The 14,356-nt window shown below is 37.0% G+C and overlaps 1 protein-coding gene across 2 annotated transcripts in view; it reads left to right on the forward strand.

The window, feature by feature from the left end:
* The window catches only part of LOC123306738, a 32,061-nt gene that overhangs the window by 11,614 nt on the left and 6,091 nt on the right, over positions 1 to 14,356 (forward strand). Inside the window, exon 2 of one of the 2 annotated variants that reach the window (XM_044888857.1) lies at positions 6,836 to 6,907. In XM_044888857.1, the coding sequence (XP_044744792.1) occupies positions 6,850 to 6,907 (58 nt within the window). In that variant the 5' untranslated portion in view covers positions 6,836 to 6,849. The remainder of the gene's footprint in view (positions 1 to 6,835; positions 6,908 to 14,356) is intronic. The other variant, XM_044888859.1, reaches the window with a different exon arrangement.

The following is a 14,356-nucleotide window of genomic DNA, read 5'->3' on the forward strand; positions in this document are numbered from 1 at the left end:
TTCTGAATAAGGCGATAGGGGCTGTTGAAAGAACCATTTGATGAATCTTTTCCGAACACAAGATATCACCCACGTCTTCCAGATTTCTCATTATGACCATTACGTACCATAAAAATACCAAAAATTCAAAGAACCCAACTCTTGAAATCAAGTTAGACGCAATCAAATGAATATTTGAACGTTTTGTGAAATAAAAGTATTCTTTATATTTTCTCGTATAATGCGTCGTTTTCGAGTAATTTGATGTTCAAAATTAGTATCTGTGAAATTTGAAAAATTGTGTTTTTTGGCTGAATACTGTATGAAAGATCCACAGATGTGTAGTATCACAGATTTAGCTAGTTATTCTGAGGGTAATTTTGTTTTTCCAGTGGCGGCACAGCACATTAGGAAAACTTAAAATGGCTATATCTTTTTATCAGGGCAGAATCGGAAAAAATGGTATCGAAAAAAAATGTTTCTTTTTATCTCAAGGATTTACTCGAGGAGTTACTGTTAAAATATTTGTACGAGTCAAAGACTCACCCTATATAATATATAAGAGTCGTTCATCGAGATAGCAATTAGAAACGATTTTAACAAATTTGTGCTATTAATCACTGCTTTCATCTGAAAACGAAGAAGACTCGATTCGATTTTTTTTAGTGCATCAAAGAAATCTTTGTATCAACGTGTAGTTTTTTTGGGTTGAAATTGCCTAGTTTCAATTTACATATTTAAATTATAAAACTACTCTCTCACCTTTAGGTAGGTACTTCCAGGGAAATTATGGGTTTTTGGACTTTGAAATACCGAACTTTGGAATCGCATCGATCATAAAAGACATGAACGAGAATTAAAAAAAAAATTGATTGAAGTTTGAGGGTCAACAGTTGACATCTTCGAGAAATGGAATCACGCGAACTCAATTTTTCGCTTTCTCATCAAACAAAACTCGTCTGCACTGCAAAACAATACAATCAAAAAAATGTCTTGCATTCTCCTTTAATTTTCGAAAAATTGCGGTGTTGCCGGATCAACCGAAACCTCCCCTATTCTCCCGACATAACCTCCGCGATATTTTCATCTAGGATCGAGATAGGCCGCGTATAATGACTGTAAGATGATCGTATTTCCTCCGGGTTTCTCAATCTCGCGGAAACATTTCTCAAATATTTCGGAATTATTAATGAGCGACTAATAAGCGAGCATATTTATGTATAATTGCCAAATAACGATTGCCCCAACTTGAGCGGATGAGATGTTTTCTCTAGTTATGAGGAAAGCGAGCAAAAAATTTTTCCGATCTGAGGCGCGGCGTTGCGCAATTTAACGTGTATGAAACGAAATTATAACTCTTCGGCGAGATATTGCAAATTACCCAATTACTTGCGCTTTAAACTCGATTGTTACCTTGTAATCTCGACGATTTCCAATGTATCGGATTCTTATTCAGTTGTTGGTAGATGGTGAACGATTTCAACACAGCAGAATTGACACAGCAACCTTGCAGTTTTGAACGCATACTTTGACTGGACCTTATGGTCACAGATTCAAGTTGTGGAGGGAATTGAATTTTATTTTTCAAGTTACAAAATCGACCTTTTTACATTGGCAAGATATACAGGGTGAGTATTTGACTCGTGCAAATATACTGCTCCACAAGAGTTAGGGATATCGTATTCAATCGTTTTTAAAAGTATGTAATCTTCGAGAAAATCGCTGTAAAATCATTTAAAACCCAATAACAACTTGAATCGATCTAATAAAAATCAGTATGAGACATTTCGTCTATCTGGTCGCCTTTTTTCTGAAATTTGGTTCTTTGCATATGCTTCATGAATGTTTCTTATTTTGAATTGAAGTCAGTTTATCAACGGCTTCAATTTGAAACGACTTTTCTGAAAATGCCACGACGTAAATTAACAAAGGGTGAGGCTAATAGGGCTATCGGAATGCTACAGGGTGGCCTAACTCAGGTTGTTGTAGCGGAAAGGTTACAAGTCAGCCAAAGTGTGATATCTCGACTTTGGAATAGGTTCAGGGAGACAGGTTCCGTGTTGGAAAGACCAAGGCTTGGTGGGCGACGAAAAACAACACCTGCTCAGGATCGTTTCATCACCGTTTCGGCGAGAAGAAACCCTACATCTACTTGTAGAATGCTATGGAATACCCTTCAAAATGCAGATGGGGTCCAAATTTCCATCGAAACCATCAGACGACGTTTGAGAGAGGTTAATCTAGGTTCTAGACGTCCATTAAGAGGAGTTACATTAACACGTGACCATAAGCGTGAAAGACTGGAATGGGCAAGGCAACATATCAATTGGAACGATCAATGGCGTAGTGTCCTTTTCACTGATGAATCCAGATATGGACGATTTTTAGATTCTCGAATGATAAGGGTATGGAAAATATTACGCATAACCCGTAATCGTCGCTATGTCCAAGAAGTCCATCCATTCCGAAGGGGTAGTGTTATGGTATGGGCCGGGATATGTTTCAACGGGCGCACAGATCTACACATTTGTCCTGGTAATATGACCGCCTTACACTATAATAGGGAGCATGTCATTGACAATGTTGTGCCAAATTTTCACGCTGCTATTGGTGAAACTTTTCAATTTCTAGACGATAACGCTAGACCACACCGTGTAGCCATAGTTGATAATGCGCGCGAGGAGCTTGGTATTCTACATTTACCAATACCTCCGCAATCACCAGATTTGAATTGCATAGAAAATGCATGGGATATGCTCCAAAGAAGATTAGATAATCATCAACCTACCCCAGGATCCTTAAATGATCTGAGAGAGCTTCTGCCCCGTTTATGGAACCAAATTCCTCAAGAAACGTTCAACAACCTCGTGTGTAGTATGCAAAGAAGATGTCAAACTGTAATTGATGCCCGTGGAGGCCATACATTGTATTGATAGTCTTAAAATGCTTGAATTCTCTGGGAATAAAATTTCGTTATTTTACTCGATATTTCTTAACCACAGTGTATACGCTGCAGACCTACAGGCTGAAATTAATTTACAACTAGAAATCATATTAATATGAATTTTCATCACAAAAATCTTATTTTAACTATATTTTTTTGCAATAAGTCAATATCCCTAACTCATGTGGAGCAGTTTATTTGTACGAGTCTAAGACTCATAGAAATCAAGAGCAGAATATTCATGTATGCCACAGTACAGTCAGCTTCCCTGAGGAACGCCAATAAGCACGAAATCGCAGTTTGCGGATCGACGTTCAGATCAACATTATTATTTGCTCCAGCGTGCCAATTTCGAGGTTATCTCCTCTCATCGCTAAAATCTGCAGATAAGCGACGGAAAAAATATTATTTGGGACACCGTATCTAGCGTTTCACTCGAGCGCTATCTCCGCATTTTTCGCTTTTCGTTATCGAGAATGTAAATGTGAAGATTTTTCGCCCATCATTCGCGGAAAGTGGTACAGAGGGGATTTTTAACGAGTTAAATAAACGATTAGAGATGATAAATCCTATCTGTCCGTATAGCTGGTTTCTATACGCTCGAGAGTAGGTAACTGCTGGCATGGTCAGATAATTCTGCTGGCAGACATGCTGGTAATGGGTTAGAGATTCTGGCTCTCCTATCGGGTTTAGATATAGCGGTGAAAATACTGGGAATTCTGAAGAGAAGATGCTTTCTACGTTTTCCACCGCGGACTGAACATTTTTATTGGCCAGAAAATTCATTATTCTCTAGAATATCTATATTCAAAAATTCCAAGCCTACTATACTTAGAACCAAACAAAATTTCAATGTCAAAATATTTTATTACTCAACATATTCTCCCTTTAATTGGATACATTTATTACAGCGAATCTGCAACGTCTCTAGACCTTTCAAAAAAAAAGTTTCTTCTTGCTCTGCAAACCAGACTTCCGCAGCTTTCATTACCTCCTCGTTGGAAGAAAATTTACGACCTTTTAAACTTTTTTTCAGTTGAGGAAAGAAATGATAGTCGGATGGAGACAAATCTGTCGAATGAGGGGGGTGTTCTAGTAATTCGAACCCTAAATCACGAATTTTTTGCAGGACAACATGAGATTTGTGTGCAGGGGCGTTGTCCTGCAAAAACAATACACCTTTGGATAGCTTTCCGCGTCTTTTCTCTTTGATTTTTTTCCCGTAGAGTGGTCAGTAATGTCGAATAGTAATCACCGGTTATTGTTCTACCCTTATTCAAAAAATCAATCATAATTACTCCATGGCAATCCCAAAAAACTGAAGCAAGAACTTTTCCAGTAGATTTTTGGACACGAAACTTCTTAGGTCTTGGAGAACTAGAGTTTCGCCATTCCATCGATTGTTACATTGTTTCTGGATCGTTGAAATGTACCCAAGTCTCATCCATAGTAACAATTCGGTTTAAGAAGTCTACCTCGTTTTCAAATCGAGCACCCAAATCTCATGTTGCCATGCTAAAAATTCGTGATTTAGGATTTGAATTACTAGAACACCCCTCTTATTCACCAGATTTGGCTCCATCCGACTATCATCTCTTTCCTCAACTGAAAAAAAACTTGAATTTTAAAAGAAGCATCTTCAGGTGGGCGAAGATAAAATCCAATCGCTTCACAATATTTGGATTCTTGTAATCTATCTCAACGAAAGAATTCATTATCGAATCTGCTAGTAACTTTTTCTGAAAAAGTATCTCTCCATAAAAAATTACGATATATACGTTAATGTCATATCATATATTTATATATTTTCATTTTGGTATCGCACCTTACAGTATGGAGTCGTCGAAATTGAAAGTGCCAAAAAAAAGTAAAACGCCAGCATTTCAATGACTAACCACCCGCCGATCCTTGACCATCCAACTCTCATCATTATCTCATTACAGACAGTTGATCGAGACTAAGTCGGTTTAAGAAACCATTGTTAATTTTCCACTTATTAATAAGCCGATTCAAATCGGAGGATTTCATATGTAATTACATAAACCAACAGATTCAAATTATTGTTATAAGAAGAAACTGCGATATACGCTTTCTTCACCCGGAGATGAAACCAAACAGTCTACTAGAGCGTGGCGAATTTAGAAAACTGATGCCCGATCGCTCGGCTGGAGTCAGGCGAGCTGCTGGCACGCTTCTCCTCTCATATTGTCTGTCTATAAATTAATCATGAGGCGAATTCGCAAATGATCAAGTGATCCGACAGGTATTGACAGGAATTCCGTACCGAAGTTGATAATTCCGGCGAATCCGGGTCGAGAGAATATCCTGCTCGAAGGACCAAAATGTGACGTGTTGGAAAATGGACAGGGATCCCCTTCGTATGTGGAATATAACGAATTTGAGCGAGAAATGAGGAGGTTACTGAAAAACTCGTCACATATTGGAAAAAAAATGAATCAAGAATGACATGTCGTTCTCGCTGGAAGCTGAACAGCCGACGGAGGAGATAACTGCCGATTTTTTACGACCGCATTGTGTACAGATGAAAAAATAGAAGGGTTTCGGACGAGCGTCTACCACGGCACAAGGCACACGCCATCTGCAGGTGTTTCGTAACCAGAAGGGGCAGGTGGAAAGACCATATGCTCGCTACCAGCCTATATATCTATCGGATACAATCAAATGTATCATTATTTTTTGTATGCTTTACCGGACTATCTGCCCGATGTTTGGATACACATGAGGGTATAATGCTACAACAATTTTATCGCGTGTAGATCACGAAGTTCCTCTAGGAAGTCTAGAGAAAGATCGTTACATACATAAAGAGAATATGGGTGTTCGATATAACTACAGAGTGAGACTTTGACTCGTACAAATATAAAAAAAAAGATTCTTGATGTAGAAAGAAACATTTTCATTCTTTTGCCATGTTTTCCGAATCGGCTCGGTTTAATAGATACAGGCCGTTGAAGAAACATTAAAAAATGTTACAGTATTTGTACTAGTCAAAGAATCACTCACATACATCGAGACATTCAAATTGATGGTATCATTTTGAGAATAATTTCGTGTATAAGCGATTCTGCTATATGGAGAAAATTGGTCATGATTTTTGTAGTATGCAGCTAAGTACTCGTTAAAAGTGCCTTGTAGATAGTCACTCACACCATTGAATGATAAGCCACACAACCTTCGCACGAGATTTACCATCCACGATTTTGTTTAATTTCAAGAATGACAATACGTGAATATATAGATGCTGAAACATAGGTGTAATTTTGAGTCAAGGTGAACGAATGTTAGTAAATCTTCGTGTTATCATAACAAAATATGGCTAAATTGGAAGATTCCCATCGATGGTACATAGCTACTAAGTGAAGATCTATGTTAACAACGATGTTGCGCTGACGTTAAATCGAAAATTCTGATAAAAAATCTGGTTAATAATACCGTTTCAAGGAAAATCATCGCCGAGGTACCATGGTCGGATGCCTGTTTATCTTTTCCAGGATTGCTTTTTTTCTCTGGTCATCTGTAATTCGTCGTTCGTTTAATCGTTTTGGGAAGGTTGTAACGGATAACAGAACGTTATGGGTCAATGAAAAGTTCTGTTCTAGAGGATTATTGCTAAATTAATGTGATATCAATTAATTTAATTCCCCTGTCGAAAAACTAGAAGGAAGATGATTGTTTATTATAGTATATTCATTTTAGCGACGATATAACGTCACTGCACGTAAGATAAGTGATGAAAACCGAATCAGTAGAAACTTTCATTGAAGTCACCAATTTCTGAAGTTTGTGTTGTCTACACTCTACAACGTTGCCGATTGTGCATATTTATGTTGTTACTTCTATTTCGTTTGACACTAATATGTCCATTTTTCAAACCTTTCCTTTTTCTTTCAGTAGCTGATCCAGAAATGCAGGGCGTAGTATTTATGCACCAACAAGGTTCACCACCTCCAAATAATACTTCAGGTAAGTAATTCTTTCGCTCCAATCAGCAAAAATTGAAACTGCGCCAGAAGCAAGGTAGTAAACGCACTTTGGATTTTACAATGTTTAGAAAACCTTCACATAATGAACTTCGGATAGGTTTAGTATGTTTTATAGATGATAGAAGTTTGATACAGAATCAAGTACCATTCGGCAATCAAAAAGCTCCTCCAGCGTTTTTTATGGTATGATTGACGAGGAAGCAGAAAATATTCATTACAGGGCTGAAAATGCTAGTAATCCAAACCCTAAATACAGAATTTTTTGCATGGCAACATGAGATTTGTGTGCAGGGGTGTTTTTCTGCATTCATCTCCTTCGTTCCACGCACATATGTACCACCATCGTGAGGTTTTCCGATAAACGAATGCCGAAAATTGCGCAACATCTCTCCGAAAACAATAACCGATGGGATTTGGGTCAAGAGAATGATCGCCGCAAACAAACACGGCGTGACAAAGATGCTCGATCGATAGTTTCAATTCGAATAACATCACATACGGTGCAGCGCAAGAAAATAACGTTTTCTTCTGGTCCTCCGGTATCCAGGAATCCAGGACAGGCAGGCTAGGCGACTGACCGTACAAGAGATCGATATTTGCGCGAGAAAAGTTCATTACCATCCATCATTTTCAATTTAATCATTTCTAGGATCTTGGAAAACATCCTTAATCGAAATCGTTGTCATCAGGACAACGCACACGTCTATAGTGACTCCCTAGACACCTCAGGAGCTTGGGTAGGATGTTTTGATGCAAGGGATCCCTCAGTAGTGAGGAATTGACATCAAGAGACTATTGTGAAAATCGCCCACAAGACTCAAAAATACAAGGATGTATTGATATCTTTAGCCTAGACCAGTTCGATGCATAAAAAAATATTGCGTTACCATAGCAACGAACAATAACTCATTAGAAGTGTCAGTGTGAAGTTTGAGGTCAAAAAAGTAAATCAGAGTTACGCAATAAATTGAAAGATATAGAAGATGTTCACCGAAATTGAGAAAATCGAGAAATTGGAGTATCGAGCCATCATCAAGTATTTAAAAGGGTTAAGAGGTAAGCAGATTTACGAAGATATGCTTAATACCCTTGGTGATCAATGTCCTTCGTATGCGACTGGGAGAAATTGTACTGCAAGCTTCAAAAGAGGTAGATTTTCCATTGAAGATGATGACCGATCGGGAAGGCCAGTTTCTATGTCAGTCCCCGAAAATATCGATGCAGTTCATGACATAATTTTATCAGACCATCGAATTGGGCTAAAACGGATATCTGAAGCACTAAATATTTCATACGAACGCGTTCATTATATAGTTCACGTCAATTCGGACATGAGAAAAATTGTTGCATAATGGATCCCCAAATGTTTGAATGTTGACCAAAAGCGTGCAAGGGTACAAGCATCGCCTTCGATCTGTGCTCGATTTTATTTTTTCATTTAGGTGGTCAGTAATGTCGAATAGTAATCACCGGTTATTGTTCTACCCTTATCCAAATAATCAATCATGATTACTCCATGTCAATCCCAAAAAACTGAAGCAAGACCTTTTACAGCAGATTTTTGGACATGAAAGTTCTTAGGTCTTGGAGAACCAGAGGGTCGCAATTCCATCGATTGTTGCTTTATTTCTGGATCGTAGAAATGTATCCAAGTCTCATCCATAGTAACAATTCGGTTTAAGAAGTCTACATCGTTTTCAAATCGAGCACAGATCGAACGCGATGCTTCTACCCTTGCAAGCTTTTGGTCAACATTCAAACATTTGGGGATCCATTTTGCAGCAATTTTTCTCATGTCCAAACTGACGTGAACTATATGATGAACGCATTCGTATGAAATATTCAGTGCTTGAGATATCCCAATTCGACGGTTTAATAAAATCATGTCATGAATCGATATTTTCGGAGACTGACACAGAAACTGGCCTTCCCGATCGGTCATCATCTTCAATGGAAAATTTACCTCTTTTGAAGCTTGCAGTCCAATTTTTCACGGTCGTAAACGAAGGACATTGATCACCAAGGGTATTATAAGCATATCTTTGTGGGGGAACAACTTTTTAAAGTCGGAAAATCGAGGTGTTTTCGTCGGACCACCCTGTATATTTTGGGAAACCGTTAAACGAGACGTGGATTGGAAACCGTCGATCTTCCTCCCAGGAAAATCGCGTCGTTTTCCTCTCTGTTAATCAGACTGATAAATCGGTCATGGGTTTCGACAGATAAGAAAGAAACGACGACGCGCCGTTGGAGAAATGGTAAAAATCGCTCGGATAAATAATGGGCGAACCGAGGTGGAGCGGAAAAGCCGATGAGATTGTGGTCCACGTCGAGATATAGACAGCGAAAGAGAAAACCGCACTGGCGAAGTACACAGCAGGTTCAGTTTCCTTTCAAAATATTTTCAGATTGTTAACCTTGCTTATAGTAGATAAGTAAGTGTCGCAGCCGGATAGGGACGGTTTGTGGGAACTTTTCGTCCCGTCTCCCTCTTTCGTTTTCGAGATGAGGATGAGATCTGCGTTTTGTGGGCTTCAGGAGGAAGTTCGGTCGACGTCTATACCAGACGAAATTCCTCTTGTATCCGTTCAGTTTCGATCCACGATGAGTCTACGGTATTGAGAATGAAAAAAAATATAAATCCACCTGAAATTCGTGAAGATTTTAAAAAATCTCCTCTCTCTTCTCCGAAAATAATCTATACTTCATTCACTTTTATTTTAGCAGTCGGTTGGCCATGGAAATTTGACACATTTCACTCTGTATAGTACGAAAATGTGGAGTTATGACGCTTGTCAAAACATTTTTGGGTTTTAAATCAACGCCATGTTGCCCGTTCTACGTAAAAGTTTCTGTTATTACGTATTTTATCACAATGTCGAATCTCTTCGGAAAATATGTGACGAACATACTCAATTGAAGTTTATACAAACTGATTGAAGGCATACCAAATCCAGTTATTTGCATGGAAAATACAAGAGATCAGTATAATATCATAATATGCACTAGCTTGAGGAGAGTTGATGTTCGTTATCTTCTTTGGCTTACATCATTTGTAGATTTCAAAAATATTAACCCGAAGATGAAATGCATATCTTGCAGTGGTTGGGAATGGGTATCTCCCGAAGGAATTAACAGATAATTACAAGAATGTTAAATTCTTCAACTAAAATCATCTTGCATTAATATAAGTAGGTAAATGGAATTAAAGGAAGTTTCAGATCAAGATGAACTTCACCTTTGAACAAAAATTTCACATGAATAAACAAGTAACAGAACAACTTGCGCGTATTTGTGGCTATTCATCTTAATACATTGATGTAATAATAATAATAATTAGGTATTTATTAGTACCTTAAGACATTTACATTGTATAGGACAAGTCAAATGAAAAATAGAAAAATACATTTTAGGGAACTTATTCTCCGATGACATTTATCGAAAATCCTGTAGTAAACCTTTCGCATTAAGTCACTCAAACATAAAATTCTCAAATGCCACCACTTTTTTGGGTCTCCCAATAGAAGGAAATTCTTTGTTATCCTCTTCATTCACAATTTTTCTGATTGTGGAAATATCCAGCTGAAATATAAGTCGTTTAGATTCAGATGAAACATTATATAAATTCTCTTACATTGAATATGTTCGCTACCGTCTGACGTATTGTGGATTTTAGAATATCAGGGTATAACTATTTGAGTGAGCGGACCTGAATTCTAAATAGCACTTCCTGAAGCCCTGCCTCTTTTTTCAATCACTATCGGCATTTTCGTAATAAAAATTGATATTAGTTGTGGCAACGGCGTTATGAGACATTACCGAAATTTCATGAGTGCCAACCTAACTTCGTTCTAGTTACAAAAACTTTTGTAAAATAAAAGTATTATTCATATTTTCTCGTATAATGCGCCGTTTTCGAGTAATCTAATGTTCGAAATAAAAAATATCTGTGAGATTCGGAAAATTGGGCACTTGGGCTAAATGCAACTCTGTTTAAAAAATCCAAAGATCTGACGTGTCATAGTTAGTTCTGAAGGTAATTTTTCGGAAACGTAAAAAGTGTTTCTTTCGACCTCAAAAATCTAGTGTTGAAAATTTTTTACGAGTCAAAGACCCACCCTGTATAATTCGGTTCCGCCGACCCACAAAGCGTCTTTTCATCATCAATGGCTCACTCCGTATCTATAGGAGAGTAGACTAACTGCATTAAAATGTGGTGATTGTGGACCAAAAAGGTGAGGCATGTTGAAGATTCGAGAAGTTTCTCTTTTAAGCCATCAAAAATTAATGTTTCTCTTCCCATAAGAGTACGTTATCGAGAAAAGCGAAATCAGCCTATACAAGCCAATATAGGAAGTGACTTGAATCATACCTCAAACATTTCAGTTATTCTTCAACAAACGAAACTAGATCCTGCCTTATTCACACATGAGCTGGTCTTTAGACGAGATATCATATTATCTCAGCGTGTCGTATTGTTTGCCTAAACTAATTGAAAAATAAAGCGTTCTGAAAGCGGCGCTATCATCTTCCTGGACTGACACAACCTCTTGCCAAAGAGCAACGTGTATGAGGTGATGACACACCTGAGTTTCCATCTCCGTATAAGATAAATACCGGGATGAATCTCGACAAGGATTTCCCTAAATCGTGTTTTATCACAGGCTATTTGAAGATAGAGCGGGCAAGGTCCACAAAAAACATCGATCGGAAAAAATGTGTTGATAATATTCCATAAATCCGATATCTCGGAAAATTTTAGTCAATTTTCTGTGTGTCATGTCTGAATATTGTCACTTTCTTGAAAAGTAGCTTCTTTTTGACCCCATTAACGAATCCTTTTAGCCATTTTCAACAGGTAGTGCATATTCAGTATCTTATCTGATACGTTCGAGTATGTACAGGGTGGGCAAAATTCGTTGTCTACTGGGAGGATTTCGAGAACTATAGGAGCTAGAAGATAACGGATCACACATTTCCGAGCTCATTTTCGTAGAAACAAAGAAAGTTGAAAACCACAGCCTCCTACGATACTTCGTTTTTGAGTTTGACAATTTCGCAAAGTTCTCATAACTTTTTTGTCTTTGAATTTACAGGTCTGAAAGTTGTGCCTTCTTAGGCACTTTTATACGTTGAATCTACTGATGAGCTCAAAATATTTTTTCATTTCGAATCATTAGGTGAACTTTCATTTTTTCAAATGCAAACTTTTATTGAATATTTTTTTGTATTGGGAAAAAATCTTTTGTCAGCCGATTCTACGTATGAAAGTGCCTAAGAAGGTTCAAGTGTCAGATCTGTAACTTAAAAGACAAAAAAGTTATGAGAACTTTTGGGAATCGTCAAAATCTCAATTTTTAGTTTATAACTCGAAATCTAAAAATGATAGACAGCAGTTTTCTTCTAGCTGCTGTCTCGCTAGCTATAAGAGCTGAAAGAAAATCTCTTTTGCAGAGAAACAAAATGTTGAAAACCGTAGTCCCCTACTATTCTTCGTTTTTGAGTTATTAGCAAAAAATGAGATTTTGACGATTTCGAAAAGTTCTCATAATTTTTTTGACTTTGAAGTTACAGATCTGAAATTTGAACCTTCTCAGGCACCTTTATACGTAGAATCTATTGACAAAAAAAATCTTTTTCCAATTCAAAAATAACAAATTCAATAAAAGTTTGTATTTAAAAAACGCCTAATGATTCGAAATGAAAAAATATTTTGAGCTCCTCGGTGGATTCACCGTAAAAAAGTGCCTGGAGAAGATTCAAGTTTCAGATCTGTAACTTCAAAGACGAAAAAAATTATGAGAACTTTCCGAAATCGTCAAAATATCGTTTTTTAGTGATAACTCAAAAACGTAGGATCGTAGAAGGCTACGGTTTCCTCCACTCTTTGTTTCTCCGAAAAAGAGCTACGAAACGTATCAACCGTTTTCTTCTAGCTCTTATAGTTCTCGAGATCCCCTCAGTAGACAACGAATATTTTCCACCCTTTTTTATACATCTTTGAAAACCCATAGACGCTTTCCTCGCTGCTGAAAATGCATAGAAATTTTTTCCTTTCTACCATCTAGTCTTCTCAAAATCCACTAGGTCTCTATGACGCTCGTGTAAATCCTGATATAGCATCTTAAGCTCCCCAATTATAAATGTTCAGAGTTGTCTTTTCTAGAGCTTCAATTATGGAGAAAAAGAAACAAATAACTCAACTGGAACATTTCAGAGTGACTAACCTTTGAGGTCTTACAGCCTTACTATACTTCATTCAATTTTATTTTAGCAGTCGGTTGGCCATGGAAATTTGACACATTTCACTCTGTATAGTAGAAAAATGTGGGGTTATGACGCTTGTCAAAACATTTTTGGGTTTTAAATCAACGCTATGTTGCCCGTTCTACGTAAAACTTTCTGTTATTACGTATCATAGATTAATCTATGTTACGTATTTTATCACAATGTCGATTCTCTTCGGAAAATATGTGACGAATATAATTTAAGTTTATACAAACTGATTGAAGGCATACCAAATCCAGTTATTTGCATGGAAAATACAAGAGATCAGTATAAAATCATAATATGCACTAGCTTGAGGAGAGTTAATGTTCGTTATCTTCTTTGGCTTACATCATTTGTAGATTTCAAAAATATTAACCCGAAGATGAAATGCATATGATGCAGTGGTTGGGAATGAGTATCTCCCGAAGTAATTAACAGATAATTACAAGAATGTTAAATTCTTCAACAATCATCTTGCATCAATATAAGTAAAAGGAATTGAAGGAAGTTTCAAGTTAAGATGCAACTTCACCGTTGAACAAAAATTTCACATAAATAAACAAGTAACAGGGCAACTTGCGCGTATTTGTGGCTATTCATCTTAATAAATTGATGTAATAATAATAGTTAGGTATTTATTAGTACCTTAAGACATTTACATTGTATAGGACAAGTCAAATGAAAAATAGAAAAATCCATTTTAGGGAACTTATTCTCCGATGATATTCATCGAAAATCCTGTAGTAAACTTCTGCATTAATTCACTCAAACATAAAATTCTCAAATGCCACCACTTTTTTCGGTCTCCCAATAGAAGGAAATTCTTTGTCATCCTCTTCATTCACAATCTTTCTGATTGTGGAAATATCCAGCTGAAATATAAGTCGTTTAGATTCAGATGAAACATTATATAAATTCTCTTACATTGAATATGTTCGCTACCGTCTGACTTATTGTGGATTTTAGAATATCAGGGTATAACTATTTGAATGAGCGGACCATAATTCTAAATAGCACTTCCTGAAACTCTGTCTCTTTTTCAATCACTTTCCGCATTTTCGTTATTAAAAATTGATATTAGTTGTGGCAACGGCGTTATGACATTAACGACATTTCATGAGTGCCAACCTAATTTCGTTCTAGTTACGAAAACTTGAGA

This window comes from Coccinella septempunctata, chromosome 2 (genome assembly GCF_907165205.1).
Source record: "Coccinella septempunctata chromosome 2, icCocSept1.1, whole genome shotgun sequence".
Lineage (NCBI taxonomy): Eukaryota > Metazoa > Arthropoda > Insecta > Coleoptera > Coccinellidae > Coccinella > Coccinella septempunctata.